Source organism: Mercenaria mercenaria, chromosome 6, assembly GCF_021730395.1.
Source record: "Mercenaria mercenaria strain notata chromosome 6, MADL_Memer_1, whole genome shotgun sequence".
NCBI classification, from domain to species: Eukaryota; Metazoa; Mollusca; class Bivalvia; order Venerida; family Veneridae; genus Mercenaria; species Mercenaria mercenaria.
Window position 1 is genome coordinate 65,699,893 of NC_069366.1, and position 19,790 is coordinate 65,719,682.

The 19,790-nt window shown below is 34.2% G+C and overlaps 1 protein-coding gene across 7 annotated transcripts in view; it reads left to right on the forward strand.

The window, feature by feature from the left end:
- LOC123548558 (CKLF-like MARVEL transmembrane domain-containing protein 7) overlaps window positions 1–13,375 on the forward strand; it is a 42,288-nt gene extending 28,913 nt beyond the window's left edge. For 4 of the 7 annotated variants that reach the window (XM_045335910.2, XM_045335906.2, XM_045335907.2 and 1 more), the window contains exon 5: window positions 6,809–13,375. In XM_045335910.2, coding sequence (XP_045191845.2) covers window positions 6,809–6,961 — 153 coding nt within the window. In that variant the 3' untranslated portion in view covers window positions 6,962–13,375. The remainder of the gene's footprint in view (window positions 1–6,808) is intronic. The other 3 variants (XR_008371415.1, XR_008371414.1, XR_008371413.1) reach the window with 3 other exon arrangements.
- The last annotated feature ends 6,415 nt before the right edge of the window (window positions 13,376–19,790 follow it).

Genomic DNA, 19,790 nt, shown 5'->3' on the forward strand with positions numbered 1-19,790 from the left:
ACAAACACACTTCAAGCCTTGTACACAGGTGAGCGCTTTAGGGTCAGTGACCCTCTTGTTTGTATGAAGCTTTTGTATCCGGAAGGGTTTCAAATAGCCAAGCAAGTTGTAATTAGACAGCTCTGGCCATTCTCTTATTATTGAGGTATATAAAATTAATTTTTAACCTAACCTAGCCGTATTTTTGTTGTATTTTTTGAGTGGTTTTGTTTCTTGTTTATCACTATATTTGTTAGCATACTCTTGTTTGGCAATTTGTCAGTAGATTTCAGTTGAATAGGAAGATATTTCCCTGTTTTATATAGCACACAATTGGCCACGAAAAATTGATTTCTAACAAAATGTTATCTTAACAGTATTTAATATTGACTTAGGCTTTATATAAAACAGTATTCTGAAAAGCATTTTGGCTTAAAAATGTACCTAACATTGAGGTCACAACATGACAGTGTACTTCTTCTTATCTTTGAAATCTGGCTTTTTACTGGTTAAAATTCCTTTATTGATACTATATAGGAAACTGTTACGTAAATAAAGTAGGAGGAAGTGATCTTCAGTCAGGAGAAAAATGCTCAAAATTTATATGGGTTAGCAGGAAGTGCTCTTCAATAGGGAGGAAACATAATCCAGTTATTTTCCTCAATTTGAATTTCATATAATTTACTGTAAATTTTGTATTTTTTGTAAACATTTTTAGGGGAGGAGAGGGGTGGGGATTTGAGGGACAATAGTTTTATTTATGTTGATAAAAAAATTATGTTCTGTAACTGGTCCAACTGTAAGACAAAATGACTGAGTAAAAGTCATTGCTACTTTAAATTGTATATGATACTCTGTTTGGCACTTTGCGAAAATTAGCAGAAATAAAACTTGAGACTATTATCTACAGCAAAATAGTTTCACTGTTTCAGTATAGAGATATTTACATCCTGATACCTGATATCAAGATTGTCACTTTCAGCTTGTTATTTGGGTGTTTTATTTGCCTGATGTGGAAATTGCACTAAAGGTTAGGTATGATGTTTACAGTCAGACCTGAATATAAAGCTCACCGAAGGACAAAAAAAAAACGGTGTTTGCTGATGGTCTTTATTCACAAGTTAATATACACTGCAAATGATTGTCTGCACAAATGTTTGAATTTGTAGATCAGTAGATCCACATGATAATTTGAAATGTGTGCATGTCACATGTGTGTAGGATTAGACATTTGTTTGTGTGCATGATCATATGAATTTTATTGTACAGTATATTGTAATTAAGGAATACATTTTGTTAGGTAAATTGTGTTTATGTAGTTGACTGTTTTAAATGTGCGGAGGCCAAAGGCCATCATGCTTACTTTAAATAGCCCACTGCATTTAATATTCAGATAGTAGCTACATAATTATTATATAACCACAAATAATTCCACATATTTTTAGGCCTATTTAAAAAAAAAAACTGACTTATTATGTGGTTATTTGTGCATCTGTATGTATAATGTCTGTCTGTCTGTCCAACATATTTTGTGTCTAGAGTATAACTTAATAACTGTACAAGGTATTGACTTTAAACTTGGCTTACAGGTAGGTGACAGTGAGGCATTTACACTAAAGTCTGTTCCATTCCAAACATTTACCTCAACTTCGGTATCATATGATAAAACTGCATCACTTATCAGCAAAGTAAACATGGTTTGATAAACTAAAAAAACAGTCACCCTCGAGAAATTTTACAATTTTTTTCTGCTTTGCCAAATATCCAAATAAACAGCAAATTTATATTTTCAACGGCAGTCTCTCATTGTAATTTTTTGTCACCATTGGAGTTTGCTCTCTAGCCACTAGACCACTAGACTGATAATAAAGAATTTGTCACAAAATTTCAACTTTTATAATTTTTCTCTTATTTTATGTAATGGTGACAAATGCAAGTCTACTTTAGAGATTTTCGCAGAGAACTGGTTGTAATATTATCATAGGATATAGACTGGCTAAAATAAAAAATATATATACCATAGTCAAGGAGCTAATCTATGAGACATTGTGCAGAGCTCATGAACCAGGTTGGTAGGTCAAAGGTAAGAGTCACAAAGATCAAATTTATCCTTTATATTTCGTGTCCGGAGCGTAGCTTACTGGTAATAACCATTCAAGGTATTGAATTCAGTATTGGCATTTAGGTAGTTTGCAATAAGATGATTTGTAGAGCACGTAAACCAGGTCAGTACAGCAAAGGTCAAGGTGACAGCAAAGTTAGATCTGTCCATCATGTTTTGTGTCAAGAGCATGACTTACTTACCACTGAAAATTACTGAAGGTTAATTCACTTCAACTTTAACTTGGCACATAGGTAGGTCACAGGTGATAAGACGATGTGCAGAATGCAGGAAATTGGTTGGTAGGCAAAGGTCCCAAATTGAGTTTAAATGTCAGATGTGTCCAGCATAGCTTTTCAAGTTCAAGGTAAATTTGGAATATAGGTGGGTGGTGATGAGACGGTTTGAGGTGTGCAACAGTTCACATTACTTTTATTAACCAGGTTTTCAACGAAAACCTGAGTTATTAGATTGGGGTATGTCGTTGGTCGGGCGGGCGGATGGCGGCGTCAAACTGGTATTTCCGGTCAATAACTTTTGTTTCGGTAAAGATATTTGAATAAAACTTGGTATGTATGTAGCTTATATCAAGACAAAGGCTGGGATTGATTTTGGGGTTTCTGGGGTCAAGGTCAAGGTCACTGTTACTTAAAATAGAAAAAGGGTTTCCGGTCAATAACTTTTGTTTCGGTAAAGATATTTGAATAAAACTTGGTATGTATGTAGCTTATATCAAGACAAAGGCTGGGATTGATTTTGGGGTTTCTGGGGTCAAGGTCAAGGTCACTGTTACTTAAAATAGAAAAAGGGTTTCCGGTCAGTAACTTAACTTAGGAATGAGCTAACATGATGAAACTTTGTGTATAGAAAACTTATATAAAGTTGTAGCTTGGGATTGATTTCGGGGTTTCTGGGATCAAGGTCAAGGTCATTGTTACTAAAAATAGGGTTAGGGTTAGGGTTAGGTTAGGGTAAGGGTTAGGGTTGTGCTTTAAAGTGGTGCACTGTGATTCAGTATACTTTTTTAGCTCACCTGTCACAAAGTGACAAGGTGAGCTTTTGTGATCGCATGGTGTCCGTCGTCCGTGCGTGCATGCGTGCGTCCGTCCGTAAACTTTTGCTTGTGACCACTCTAGAGGTCACATTTTTTATGGGATCTTTATGAAAGTTGGTCAGAATGTTCATCTTGATGATATCTAGGTCAAGTTCGAAACTGGGTCACGTGCCGTCAAAAACTAGGTCAGTAGGTCTAAAAATAGAAAAACCTTGTGACCTCTCTAGAGGCCATATATTTCACAAGATCTTCATGAAAATTGGTCAGAATGTTCGTCTTGATGATATCTAGGTCAAGTTCGAAACTGGGTCACGTGCCTTCAAAAATTAGGTCAGTAGGTCAAATAATAGAAAAACCTTGTGACCTCTCTAAAGGCCATATTTTTCATTGGATCTATATGAAAGTTGGTCTGAATGTTCATCTTGATGATTTCTAGGTCAAATTCGAAACTGGGTCACGTGCGGTTAAAAACTAGGTCAGTAGGTCTAAAAATAGAAAAACCTTGTGACCTCTCTAGAGGCCATATATTTCATGAGATCTTCATGAAAATTGGTCAGACTGTTCATCTTGATGATATCTAGATCAAGTTCAAAATTGGGTAACGTGCCATCAAAAACTAGGTCAGTAGGTCGAATAATAGAAAAACCTTGTGACCTCTATAGAGGCCATATTTTTCATGGGATCTGTATGAAAATTGGTCAGAATGTTCATCTTGATGATATCTAGATCAGGTTTGAAACTGGGTCACGTGCCCTCAAAAACTAGGTCAGTAGGTCAAATAATAGAAAAACCTTGTGACCTCTCTAAAGGCCATGTTTTTCATGGGATCTGTATGATTATTGGTCTGAATGTTCATCTCGATGATATCTAGGTCAAGTTTGAAACAGGGTCATGTGCGGTCAAAAACTAGGTCAGTAGGTCTAAAAATAGAAAAACCTTGTGACCTCTCTAGAGGCCATACTTGTGAATGGATCTCCATAAAAATTGGTCAGAATGTTCACCTTGATGATATCTAGGTCAAGTTCGAAACTGGGTCACGTGCCTTCAAAAACTAGGTCAGTAGGTCAAATAATAGAAAAATCTTGTGACCTCTCTAAAGGCCATATTTTTCATGGGATCTGTATGAAAGTTGGTCTGAATGTTCATCTTGATGATATCTAGGTCATGTTCAAAACTGGGTCACGTGCGGTCAAAAACTAGGTCAGTAGGTCTAAAAATAGAAAAACCTTGTGACCTCTCTAGAGGCCATACTTGTGAATGGATCTCCATAAAAATTGGTCAGAATGTTCACCTTGATGATATCTAGGTCAAGTTTGAAACTGGGTCATGTGCCTTAAAAAACTAGGTCAGTAGGTCAAATAATAGAAAAACCTTGTGACCTCTCTAGAGGCCATATTTTTCATGAGATCTTCATGAAAATTAGTGAGAATGTTCACCTTGATGATATCTAGGTAAAGTTCAAAACAGGGTCACGTACCTTTGAAAACTAGGTCAATAGGTCAAATAATAGAAAAACCTTGTGACCTCTCTAGAGACCATATTTTTCAATGGATCTTCATGAAAATTGGTCAGAATTTTTATCTTGATAATATCTAGGTCAAGTTCAAAACTGGGTGACATGAGCTCAAAAACTAGGTCACTATGTCAAATAATAGAAAAACGACGTCATACTCAAAACTGGGTCATGTGGGAAGAGGTGAGCGATTCAGGACCATCATTGTCCTCTTGTTATTCTTATGAAAAGTGTTGAAAACCTGGTTTCGTGGCATTGCCGCGTTTCTTGTACTAAACTTTTGTCAGTGCCACGTTAAACCTAGCAAAAACAGAACACTGCAACCTGCTTGTGTACAAACTGAATAAACTGTGATAAAAGTTAACCAACATTCACAAATTATACTCCAAATTAAGCTGTACTTCCAAAATGGTGAGCTTACGAATTGATGCCCTTAAGTACATGTAGTATTGTCTTCAGAGGAATATTGAAATATTTATAGGTGGAATTCTTAAACAAAGGAACAGATTGCATTTCATTTAAATATTACAGGCAATGTAGTTATTCCTGTGATTGGTTTTATTTTGTGCTATAATGTAATAAATCAATTAACTGTTCTACTCATGTAGGTACTCTCTCTGTGGATTTCTAATTAAATATTCATCAGGAGAGTTGCGTTTTCTCGCAGAAGAAGTCATATAAATGGCTGAATTACATGTAAATAATGCAGAAGTCTGCACTCCTCTCACTAATCAATTAAATTCAGTTCTAGATATTTTTAAAATTACAGTGTAACTTCAGTTTCTATTACTTACTTGACACAAAGTCTGTTGCAGAGTAGTTTAGTTCACCGACGTTGAATCATTTGTGTTTGAAATGGTGCAACAGATCTGATGAAGAATTTTTTTGTGTGAGGAAGCCATTCACTTATGGGAAAGTAAATGGTGTTGGATGTGTACCTGTGGTCTTCTGGCACCATTTAAAGCTGGAAAGTGATCTCAGTTAATGTGTAGATGTGACTTAAAATAGAACAAAAACTCTGTAAAATACTCCACAGTATCTATAAAGAGTTATACAGTAAAATCCATACATTCTTATGTAGTTGTTTGAAATCGCATGGAGTAAGTTTCTCCTTCACCTTAAATAAAATTTCAAGAGGCTAATTGAATAGAAAAACTAATGATTAGGATAATTGATCATGTAGAGCAATAACTCACCTGAAGATAAAATTGTTAAGTTTCTGTAATATGAAATGGTTATTAAATGGAAATATATACGCTGAAAAAAACAGCTAAGCGACCATTTGTTATTTTGTCAAGATCTTCAATAGTACTGAAAATACTTCCATGACATTTAGGGAACACTTAGAACAGAATGTCACAGAAAATATTTCAAAATTTCAGCCAAATCAAGCATCATATGAATTTACTCATTTTATAACTTCAAACCATTTTTGAAAAGTCACAGAAATTAACTAAAATATCCAGAATTAACAAACTGGGAAGAAACATTACAAGGGAAGAAAATGACAACAAAGACAAAACCATTGTTATTACACCCGAATCATGTATGATATTTAACTTTGTTTTCTAGTAGAGAATCAGAACCTACACCTCAGTAGTCTTAAACATGTTATTTGCCCATAATTTTTTTTAAACACAACGTGTGTGTGTTTTTGTGACTTTAAAAAATAGAATGTGGAAGTAAAATGAATAAAATAATATCTTTGTGTTATTCAATATTTTTGAAATGTCATTACCAACATGTTGATCTAAATGTGTGCTTAACCTTTAGCCTGCTGGCGGCAAGTTATTTTGCCTTTGCAACCAGTACTAGCAGACCAAGATCATGGTCCGCTCTGTTCCCTATTCAGTTAGTAAATTTTCAGTGAAATCCCCGTTGAATAATAAGTAGTGTTGCCCAAATTGAATAATGGACCAGTCCATTTTAGAAATATAGCTGGGTAAGGGGTTAAATGAGAAAATTACATTTTGTTAAGATATTGGCAAAATAGCAAATGGTAGGTTAACTGTTTGGTTCAGTACTGACTGTTGTCAATTTTAACATGATCATAAAATGACTTTGAAAAAAACATGTGTGCTTCTATATATATATATATATATATTATTATACATTAAGTGAATATTTATCAGAAATGACAGAGAGTTCCTTTCTCTTACAGTTCTTCACATTTGCGGCAACAGCGTGCTACGTGTTTGACACGTTCCTGCTATTCCGAGCCTGGCAGCAAGGCCGTAGTGGCAGCAGTTCAGCTCATACCACTACAACAGCAACAACAGAACATACAACTTATGAAACAAAAACACAGTACTAATTATGCAAATACCGCTAAAAATTTTGTGAAGATATATAATGATCATTAATGTATTAATCATTCATACGATTTTATCGTCATTTAAGGATTTTATTGTTTGATGTGATGTTATACTTCTGCATGATCTGGGCCTCCGTTCAGTGAAAGTTTTGAAGTGTTTTGGATTTGCCATTTTAACTTCAGATGAAGAATGTGTTATAATGCAACCTTGATTGAAGTAACTGTATTTGAAAGAAAACGATGCATTTAATAAGATCATTGTTTGGAGTTTAGATGCAAAGGAATTATTTTATGAGAGCTCAGCCCGAATGATATGATTGTGCATATCTGAACAACAATTAAGGAATCAAGGAAATTTATATAAAATAGAACAATTTTTCCTGGTTTTATATCAGAAACATCATCTTACTTAATAAATGAGCTTTTGTATTTTTGACATTTAAGGCGAAATGATATCTTATATATAAAACTTGGATGTTCAACTAGAGACTTGTCCCTTTTAAATGTGATTGATTGTAATAATGATATGAATGACAACACAGTAATGATCATTATATATTGCATATTTTAAAATGCTAGCTTTTTTGTTTAATCTGATTAGTTATCTAGGGAAATGTTTTATTTTATTTATATGAATTATAGAGAAGTACACTTGGTATATTGTTAGTTAAGGTTTTATGTAAAGTCTGTCTTGTAATTAGGTAAAAGAATTTAGGGTTTTTAAAATTGGGTATACATTACTTAATTGTTGTATATGTAAGAAATGATAAGTTCCCAAACGTGGTTTATCACAGAAAACCCGATTTTTGAGTTCTTATGCGTAAGAATATGTCACGAAGGCCGTAGGCCTGAGTGATATATTGTTTCGCATAAGAACGAAAAACTCGGGTTATTCTATGATAAATCACAATTGGGAACTTATTACAGTCGAAACTCGGTATCTCAAACTCGCTTACCTCGAAATTCCGCTTAAATCGAAGAAATTTTCAAGTCCCGTCAAATTTCCTTCTTTATATATGTAATTCAACTTCGGTTACGTCAAAATTTGAGTTACCGAAACTCCGGATGTGTCGAAAGGGATTTTCAGTCCCGTCAATAAAATTCAAGTGCATTTTAAACTCGGTAAGTCGAAGTGAGAAAAATATGCGATAAAATTTCACACGTCATTGTGAATGTGGCTCGTTTTCAACACATGTCTATGTTTATTGCCTATCCCACAAGGTTATCAAAGTGAAATGATGTCACACTTGTTCGCACGTGCCATAATGATAATTGTTTGATGTAAACATTAGACTTCTTTAATTAGCAGTCATTTGTTTTTGAGACGTTATGCTTTTAATTTAAACTTAAAAATTTATTAGTTTGAACAGTTGGGATCTTTAATAAAGATTAATCAGAGGTAATCGCGATGTGACTGTATAAACATTAACTTCTTGAGGGAAAACATCATTCGTTCAAATTCAAATTCGTCAAAATGAAATGCTGTCAATCCTTCGGCAGAGAAACATGGTACTAAAAGGAAACCTGACTCAAAAACATTTGAGGTCAGTATCATTTTTATTCTTCGAAAAACTGATAAAAACTTTGATAAACATAAACTGTACGGAATCGTGTATGCGTAAAGTGCCGACAGCGTATAGACGGCATCAAGAAAACAGTTTCTATTTTTTATCAAATCTTTTCGTAATGTGTACTCATTTCTATCCATATACATCCCTCCTTATAACTCGAATTTCGGTTATCTCGAAATAAAAAAGCACAGTCCCTTGAAATTCGAGATACCGAGTTTCGACTGTATTTCGATTCTAACACGACATACTGGTATCAACAGTGTTAGAAAAAAGTGGTAACTACTTTTTACGACCGCACTACACACCTGGATCGGATGACGTCATTGCACGCGAGTGGTATATCGCAGAATAATCTGAGATAGATTTTGCTCTACATGTATGTAGGTTATTTTCTGGTCGTGTTAGAATTATATGTATTATACTCAGTTACAAATAAAAATGTATGTACGTTGTGTAATAATAATTATGACTATAGGCATTGTACTAGAGTTGTAAATCTGTTGTTTTACTGTCTGAATATGAACAAATATGATAGAATTAAATGAGGTGAACAAATACCTTAATAAGTTTAACAATGTGAAAAAATACTGATTAATTGAATGAGTTGAACAAATACTTTAATATGTTCAGTGAGGTGAACAAATTCCTTAAAAAATTGAATGAGATGAACAAGTTGTACAAGGTGAACAAAATATGTTAGTAAAGTTATTGAGGCAAACACGTACATTCATTATTTGAATAAGGTGAACAGATACCTTAAAAAGTTGAATGAGATGGACAAAGAGGTAGTGGTTTTTGATAATGTGACAAATAAAGTAGGAGAATTATATATATATGATCCTCTCAGCTACTTAACTGTAGATCAAGTCTTTGTTCCTGTAGTCAGGACTATCTTGTGTATACAAGTTTTATTGCTCTATGGCTGTGTTTGGGGTGCTCTGTGCTTCCAAATCTACCCTTACCTTTTATCTTTTATTTGTTGTTTATAAACCTAAATAGATCAAAGATGAATCGATTTTACAGTCTGTATAAATTTTGACAATAGTTTTGACATTCCTTTTTAGTCACTGTCAGGTTAAAAATTGTGCTGAAAATAAAGTAATAAGAAACAAAATAATTATCGGAATAAATATTGAAGATATGTTCACCTTAGTGCAAACTGTGGACAAGTGCATTGATATAAAGAAGCACTGATAAACTTTCGGCATTCAGGCAGACGAATAATTTGCATGCATCGAAGATTTTCAATCAAACATATCTTATTATATCATCATTCACATTTTAAAACAATTGTTGAATACGTAAGGTTGTGACCATTTATCTGTATACAAGTACTTACAGTTTTAGTGACCTAGAAGTACTAACATCCTATAAAGTCCAATCTCAGTACAACATCGGCTTACATGTGACTATCTCTCGATCTAAAGTTAAGTAGCTATGATGTCCAACAAAATTTCCTTTGTTTTCAACCCTTAAATTTATGTTATCTTGAAAGACTGTGTTATTGTTGTTTATATAAAGAGATTTTTCATTATATTTTTTATTGTTTTCAGTAGACTTGTGTAAATTTTATTTCTTTATATTTTAACCATATATTATGCTATGTATGTCCAGACTTCCTTTAAAGAAAATCCAGTTACATCCCACATTGCATGCTTTTCTTTTGGCAGTTGAACAAAAAAATAAGTGGCAAATTGAAAATTATTTAATCAAAACTTCTCTTTACTCTCAAAGGTCAGATCATTTGAAAATTCCCGTGAACTTTTTTTTTCATAAAAAGTTAGCAGCAGAATTCTTTAAGTTGAAAAAAAAGAGAAACTCTGGTCCTAAGGTGTTGGTGCATATAGTATGAAATATTGTAATGTTATCCCATAGTGCCATGTCTGTAAAACCTTTAGTTGCCTTACATACATGAATCTGTCCATTTTCTCTATTTATTTCATTGATTCCTAGCACCATTGATTTACTTGACATACTGTTACCTCGGCCCAAAAAGTGGTTTACTGTACTGACATAGAGAAACACCTGATTAATTGTATTGACATAAGAAACAGTTAACTTGTTAACTGCATTGACATGAGAAGCAGTTAACCACTTTTTGCATGAAGGTGATGTATGAGTATGTTGTAGACTGTATGCCACGTTCCTGTACTTCTTTAAAAACATAGATGCTATTGTGCTGTTTAAGTGACATTTGTTACACATTTGCGATTATTGTTCTTTAGTATGCAGCTGAATAAGCTTGATAGGGCACCATTTCAGATGTAAACGTCGTAAAGGTGCACCATTTCAGATGTAAACATCTTAAAGGTGCACCATTTCAGATGTAAACATCGTAAAGGTGCACCATTTCAGATGTAAACATCTTAAAGGTGCACCATACCATTTCAGATGTAAACATCGTAAAGGTGCACCATTTCAGATGTAAACGTAAAGGTGCACCGTTACAGATGTAAACGTAAAGGTGCACCATTTCAGATGTAAACGTCGTAAAGGTGCACCATTCCAGATGTAAACATCTTAAAGGGACACCACCCAAGATGTAACTTGTTATAGGACACCTTGACTCAAGACAGAACACATTAAAGGGGTGTGTCTTTTTTTTTTGTTCTTAGAATTTAGAAAGTACTTTTTATTGGTTATTATTTCGGAGAAAATGTAAATTCAGTGAAGAAGTCAGCTTGAGGCGGTATTTATTTGTATAGCCTGTAAAATATTTGAAAAGCTCTCTTCTGCATTAGTAACACAGTAATTTTTTTAAATGTAAAATGGACTTAACTTGGCAGTTTTCTATCATTAAATGATAATAAATGACAATTTATGAAAATAGTAAACATTGCTATTTTTGTTACAAATTGATATTGTGATATACATCTGGAGGCTTGCCCATTTACAACCACTGAAAGACATGCTATTTTATGAGGAATTTCTGACCAAATGAAAAGTGTTGAATGCTTTAAACTTTCATTATGCAAGGTATCAATTGGCAGTTTATCCTTTAGCTTACTGCTTTTATTTTGTGCAAGATCATTTATATACATTGTACATTGTTCTGGTATTTTGACTGCATAACTAGTCATATTTTTTGTGTATATATTATATGTTTGTTATGCACCAGGTACATAAATATATGCTTATTTGTATAGTCATTTTTGGCATTGAAACATACACATTTTACATTGAAGAACAAATAGAAAATGTTGTGTGTTGGAAGCATCTGATTGGATGTGTCACAATTCTAAAATTAACCAATTTAAGTGGAACATTTTTATTCATGGCATCAGAGGTGCATTTTAAGAGTGATGTTTAAATTTAAATTAAAGTCACAGATGTTTTGACCATCTTTCTTTGCAATTTTTTATGTAAATGTTCCTGTTGAATTAGATAAATTTGGTGAAGTTAAAAACAACATTTTAAAACTGTATTTCTATGTTCCTGTGTGCTTGGTTTACACATCATAAATTTCGTGCTCCTTGTCTGGTAGGCTGAAGGAACAAACATTTTTTACCATAGAAGAAAAAAATAGGATATTTCATATTTCATCCAGTGTTGCAGTGATATCCAGAAATACACTGTATTCTATATATTCAGCTGCTAATAGTAAGTCCCAAAAAAGGGGTCTTACAATAGGCTTTTGATTGTTTTAACAGTTACAAACATTTAATAGAGGCTTCTTGATAAGCTTTGTTTTATTTTAGTGCATTTTCATCCATCAAGAGATTTGTCAGAATTCCGAGACAAACCTCTGTTTCTCTCCTGTATTTTATGTGGCCGGTCAGATTGAAAATTGAGTATTATCAATGCAAAATAATTGCCAACAATGAATAAAGTCGATACAGCATGATTAATAAAAATTTAATTTTCTAACCAGATATTTATAAATTTACCTTGAGGAATAATGATATTCTTTGTAATTTGGTGTTAATATTGAAAAGGATTGGATCCGGCTTTTCATGGAAGGTTTTGATTGGTTTGAAAAGGTCTGTCACAAAATGTTTCTTAATGGCTGAAACCTTTTATCTGTAAGGTAACCAAACTAAAAATACAGGGGAAATGTGCCAGAGGTTCGGCTAGGGAATCTTGGTAAAACTCTGGTATGTGAGAATGTTTTAGTGCAACAGTTTCCTTTTTTGTACTCACAGCTCGCTTCACAGGAATGCCTGGAGATTTCCAGTCTGCAGGTTATTCCACAAGGAGCTTAAAAGTCTTTGTGCTTCCTTTGTGATAACTTCCTCCAAAAACAAATTCGAAGTTTGTGCCCAAAATAAATTATTCAGACATTATTGGAAAATATCTGTTTCTGTTCATCAGAAATCTATATTTTCCTAAGAATTGTAACACAAAACTAAAAGATTTTGTTTTTTTTTTTTAAAAAAAGATTGATCTTAAAATAAGCTAACTACTATGATGTATTGAATAACAAAGATTTGTGTTTTCATTAAGCAAAAAATTTCTAGAAATAATTCAACTGAATCTCATGTAACAAGATCTGGCGACTTATTTTTAAAATCTTTAATTATTTACCTTGGTTAGCTTCTATTTATTTGATAGTTTAGTTTGCTAATTTAGGCTTATGTAAGTTTTTAAGCCTAGTTATGTTTAATTTATTTGTGTAACTGCTGTTGGATAAAGATCTGGTTTTTAAGTACAAGAATATTTTTTTTATATTTTTTCTTTCTGTTTTCATTTTCTCATTAACAAGACATAATTTTATGTCTTTAATAGAATTATAGTAGATGCTTTAACAAAACCTTTTTGCTTTCTTCTTCATTTATTTCATATCATACTAATAGCCTAATGTGTATATGTGTACATTTTATTATTTAATAAATCTAGAAACTTTTATATCTGTTAATTATGTTTGTTAGTGTATACACAGTGGCTTGTATTTCCGTTGTATTATGTCAGTTCAAACTGAACGACTTCGAGACAGTTTGAGAACGAAGTACTGTTTGATTCACTTGATCCGTAACTTTTTTTGTGAATTGCAGCATTTTTGCAAGGTCCAAAGATCAAGGACATTTCATTCTAAAAGTCTCCTGAGGGTCGTATTAGGATTTTTTTTAATTTTTAAAGTATCTTAAACAATGTCAGTATTTTTTTCCTAAAATGTACTTTCCCCATATAAAATGTCAGACAAAATCACAATTTTAAAAGGTACATCATTTTTAGCTTTTTTTATTATTTGAAAAATTGCTTTTGTGTTAAGATTTTCTAAATACTATCATGTCAAAGACATTAATTTTTAAAAATGAATTAGTTTCAAAAATGGATGAGATTTACTATGGAAAATAACTTCCTTGACGATACATTAAAAATGAAAAACTTCTAAAGATATTTTGGAACTTAGAAATTCCTACTACCATTCTAGATGTTGTTTAGAATTAGACTTTGTCTATGATCATTTTTTATATTCAAAAAGAAATAATGGGTAAAAACCTTGTTTGGGAAATGTGGATCAAATAGTAACTGAGGATGGAAACCAGTCTCAAAGCTCAAGCATCTGATTGGCTAATCCTTAGCCCAGTTTTGATTTTGTCCAATCACATGATTGTATTCTTAGACTGGTCCTGAACTCTTCTGTTAAGACAGATACAGGTGTATTTTTCATGAAATAGATCCATGGTATATTTATATCACAAGGTTAAACCTCATATGTTTGCTTATTTCACTTATAATTTAACTACATTCGTTAAACCAGTACAGTACAATTTGTAACTGTTTTGAACAGAACTGAAATCCTCATAGTTACTGTAAAATAAAACAACCGTTTAGAAAGGCATTAGATATTGCATTTTCATTTTGTTCAAACTTTTTATTTTTTGCAGTTTTTGAGAATAATAAAAAAACATTCCAACTCCTATGAGCTCAATTTAATAAAAAGGTATCATTTAATATTTCCAGAAATCTTAAGGTTGTTAAAGTTCAATATATATGTATAGAATACCATTGTGGACCTTTGCACGTTTGCAGAATTAGATTTAGGAAAAATTGGTGTTTTAATATATGTCGTGGACTTGTGTAAAATAATGTTTAGTTAAGTTCTTATAAATCATTTCATTAGAACATGGTTATACTATGATTGTTCTACAGTCAAACCTTGCTTAAACAGCCAGGCAAGGGATTCCTTAGGAGCAAAGAGTCCTTCCAAGACAAGTTGTTGCGTAATACCTGTTAAATTGCTCTGAATGTATGGAAATGGGAAATAGCAAATGTGGCCTCTAAAGACACATGGCTGCTTAATTTCTTGCATACCAGATGGGATTTCTGGTATTTTACAAAATACCAGTGCTGGAAAAATCCATCTTACACCCCCGGGGTGTAAGATTACTCTCGTGCTGTAAATGGCGTATTACGAACTACATATTTTATATGTAGAAGATTTATGTAGTAATGTATATTTTATTTCATAAAACGGAATAAAAATCCAATACCTTGCCAGTTCCTCTTTGTTTCTGATAGTATATTTCTTGATTCAAAAACGTTATTTTATCAAAAAGTCGTAACGATACTCTGCAACTGATAAAACAAAACTGGATTTAAGCTTTGTCATTTGTCTTTGAAACAGCATGACATCTTTCCTGTTTAAGGACGTTGAACTCCCGCGCTTTGCTTAAATACGTTACTATAAGAAATAGTTCTAAAAAGAAAGTTGTTCGTTTAATTTTATTTTTACAAGAATTTCTTGAATATGGTATGCAAGAAAAAGATTCGATCACTGGCTGTGGGTGCAGATAGGAAGACAAATTGCTGCTTAATAGAGGTGGCTGTTTAAGAGCCGACTGCTAACAGAAGTTTGACTGTAGTTAGTAAAGCTTAAATTTGGCAGACAACAGAAGTTTCCAGGGAAGAGCATGTTAAGGGGTTAAGTGCTACAGGTTAATTTTATTAGGACTTCGGAATAAAGACATTATAACTTTTTCTTCATATTTGATGTGGAGTATTTTCAGATTTAGTTAATGTATTTTAAGATAGATACATATATAATATAAATTTACTATGAAGAAAAAAGGTAGGTCTTAAGTTTTTATCAGACTTGAAATCTTAGCATATGTTTGGTATTTGTTGAATACAATATAGTAGTAAAATAGTTTTCTGAAACAAGTCAAATACATTGTACTTTGAAACTACCAGTGTTGTATGATATCAATAAGGTGAATTAAAAGTGTAAATATATTACAATCCATTAATGCAAAAAGGATACTATAACCTTCTTTAAGTATCAGCACTTGGTGCCTTTTTGCATTAATGGGGCAAATTAAGACGTAATCATTTTCATATTTTTCTTGCTGATGCAAAAGTAACCCATTTCCAACCATATAACTGTTGAGCCTAAGATTTACTAATGTTTACATTGTGTAATGTGGTATGGAGTTTATATAATAAATTGTACTTACTTGTATTTATAGGTCTGTATGTACTTTATACACAAATAAATGTCATTTTAGTGCAGAAATACGTGTTCTTATTTTAGTTGTCGCAGCTCCCCAGAAGCAGTGGTTCAGGACGGGGTGTTAGAAGTGTTGGGAGTCAGTCAAATTTCCACTTCAGTTGATCAGTACAACAATAACCTGATCATTTATTAAAAGCTAACCTTTTCAGTTTTGGGGATTGACATTCTAGTATTTCATACTTTTGAATTCATTTCCCAAGGTAGGGCTTGTTAGCTCACCAGAGCACAAAGTGCTCAAGACGAGCTATTGTGTCCGCCCTTTGCAATCGGCAATGACTGCTAACACTAGAGATCACAAGCTTGACCCAGTCTTAATGAAACTTGGTCAGAATATTATCTTCGATGAAATCTCGGTTAATCCTTTCCTGGATTATCTAGGATCAGAAACTAGCTCTCTAGGTCTAAAAATAGGAAAACATGAACACATTACAGGCCACATTTCCTACCGCATCTTCATGTGCTACAAAGTCTACACCAATCTCCTTCATAGAGAAGCTAACAGGCACACAGCCGTTACAAGACGGAAGACATGCAAAGGTCTGCTTCAAGCAGAGAAGTTCAGGTCTTTTCAAGACCATCCCATGAAAGCCAAGCTAGATTGCTACACAAAGAATCGGCTCAAACTTAGCAGCTTCGTACACGAGGCAAAGAAACTCAACCGAGAGTTCAAAAGTGAGCCGAGCATACCAACCACTCCCCTAGGTAGTGAAGACATTATAAACCCACTAGCGAATGATCTGTCCTCAGTGACTGTGAGACTTCCTGTTCCTCGTCTTGACCGCGGGAAGCAAGAGGATGAAGGCATTCAGAAGAGCCTCACACTTGCTATGATCAATGAAGACTATCCTCCGGAATCATGGACTCGTGTCTATACAGATGGATCAGCCACATGTGCCGTCAAAGATGGAGGAGTAGGAGTTTTCATTCAATACTCAACTGGCAAAAGAGAAACACTACATGCAGCCACAGGAAAACACTGCAGCAATTACAAGGCAGAGACTGAAGCACTCATGAAGGCCGTCTCAATGGTTGAAGATTCGGCAGCAGAAATCTCCTCGGTCGTCTTTCACAGAGATGCACTGTCTGTCATGGAAGCTCTGATCAACAATAAAGCTCCGCAGCTAGCCAGGAGAATGCAGAGCCTGAGTATAACCTGCAAAGTAGCACTTCAGTGGATTCCATCCCATTGTGGACGTGCAGGCAATGAAGAGGCAGACAAACTGGCTAAGCTAGGAGCTCAGTCAGAACAACCAACAGAACCTGTGAGTTACAAGGAGAAAATCACCATCATCAAGGCACTAACGAGACCAAGGATGGAGGAAGATGCTTTTCATCTCCTTGATCGGTCTGAACAAGTGATGATGGTCAGGCTTCGCTCAGAGCACAACAAGCTCAATGCTCACATGTACAAGAAATACAGATTGGCACCATCGCCAACTTGTCCATGTGGTGAAGAAGATCAGACTGCGGAGCATATACTTCAGAGATGTAAAAGGCATGGCCAGGAGCGAGCTGCGACTTGGCCGATAGATACCTCAATCCACCAGAAACTGTATGGAGGCATTGAGGATCTGTGGCAAACCACAAGTTTCGTCGAGGCTACTGGTCTGACAGTGTAGTTGCGAACGACAAGAAGAAGATCTTTATAGAATTCTGTCAATAAAAATATCTAGAAAATAGTATTTGTTGCTGGAAGGTTTTCAGAAAAAGAGCACATATTTCCTGGAAAATTTACAAATTAGGGTGATAGCAACCTAGCTATCTCATAGCAGAAATATGCCATCATATAATAGATTGAAACTTCGCTTAAACGGAAATGATTTTAATTTATATGTTGATAGCTATCTGCTGAGTAAGAGCTATTTATTATGTACCAGCCAACTACTAACTATCAGTATTAGCGATATTAAATTGCACTTCATGCTCACCGGAACCGCAGGTTCAGAGTGAGATATTAATATAGGCGAATGGAGCGTCCAGAAAAACGCCAAAACTGTCTGTAGCATCCTGGCAAAGCCCCCTTTCAAGTTTGTTCAAATAATTTTATCGGGGCCTCCAGAGTTAAAAAAAAAGAAAAAACCTTTAAACGATTTCTTCTTGTGAACCACTTGAAAGATCTTGCCAGATTTATTGCACCCCCACTGTTCGAAGAAGGAGGGTGTTTTGATTTGCAGATGTTGGCCAGTCAGTAGACCAGTCGATTTCCGGATGATAACTCAAGAACGCGCAAGTCTAGGATCATGAAAGTTCATAGGAAGGTTGGTCACCCTTACAGAAGAAAAAGGCCTGCTGCGTACTCTTGCTGTGTACATACAGCGTATATGATGCGTACATGATGTGTACTGAAATCAATAGTACGCAGGATATACACCGCACATACACCGATAGTACGTTTGTAGTACACTTTTGACATGCAAATGAGCTCTGCCGCGTACTACTTGCTGCGTTCATGCTGTTGACTACATAGTACACAGGATGTACGCTGGAGGAATTTAGTATGCGAGAAATAGTACGCAGCATGTACGCGGCACATACACTTTTCACATGCAAATGAGCCTGCGGTGTACTACCCCTGCGTTGTTCATGCTGTGTACTCCTGGCCCGAGTCCTGCGGCGTACATGCTGTGTACTCCTGCTGCATACATGCTGTGTACTCTTGTGGCGAAACTGCTGTGATAATGTAAATTCCTTACCCCACCAACTTTCGTATGCAAATGCTGATCATTTGGACAGAAAAAAAACAGAAAAAAGATAAGTGACATGCATCAATAAGTATTTACCCTTACCAAAATAATGTAGATTGATGTTATCAAATAAATTAGTATGCTTTTCTCCATCCACTTTTCAATGAAATAAATCAATTTTTGTAGCATGTAATTTGGTAAACATTTGAAGAAAATGGCGTAACTGCATCAAGGGGAAACAACTTTAATGCAACTAAATATGTGTTATGATTTATTATAGACGATGTGTTGGTAGTATGTATTTATTTTGATTAAAATCCATCTGAGAACAATCTAGGACTGGAATTATATAAGCATTTATACACTTTTACGTCCGTAAAAAGTAGCGCACCAAAAAATTTTGGATTGATTTTTTCCAATGGGGCAAGCGCAATTAGCCAAAAACATTCTGAAAATATACGAGCGGCAAATCTGATGAACAACTTTTTAATTTGGTGAGGCCTTAATGAGTTAACATAATGAGCATTAAAGCCTTTATAAAACATGATAGAGTGGTGTTTTGCTTAAGAGTATTCAAATAACAGTGAGAGCTATTAATTCTTCTCATTCGGGCGCTGTTGAGGCATTATCTTGGTAATTATTTCATGTATTACAAAATGTAATGCAATGAAGTTCAAATAAGGCTTTTCAATTATCCAAGTTAGAAAGCTCCTGGATTAATTCAAAATGAAAAAGAATATATTTTTACACTGCATGCAAGGTGCAGCTCAGAAATCACTAAGATGTAAGCTTCACAAATGAACATTGCAAATAGTTTGGCAAATTTTTATTGTTCAGAATACCGGTAATCTGAACTATTCTATGCTATTAAGATAAAAGTTACTCGGAAATCAAGTTCTTGCTTCCAAAAAAAAAAATGTACAAATCCTTCCTGCATGAAGTCCCTCCCGCGTATATGAAGTTTACTTCAGACTTTAACTTATAAAAAAAAACTAAGTATAAATGCCAAAAGAAATTGTACAAGTCTTTCCCGCGTATATGAAGTGTACTGCACAAATTTCAAAGTATCTGCGGTGTACATGCAGTGTACTATTTTCTTGTACAAGTCCCTCCTGCGTACA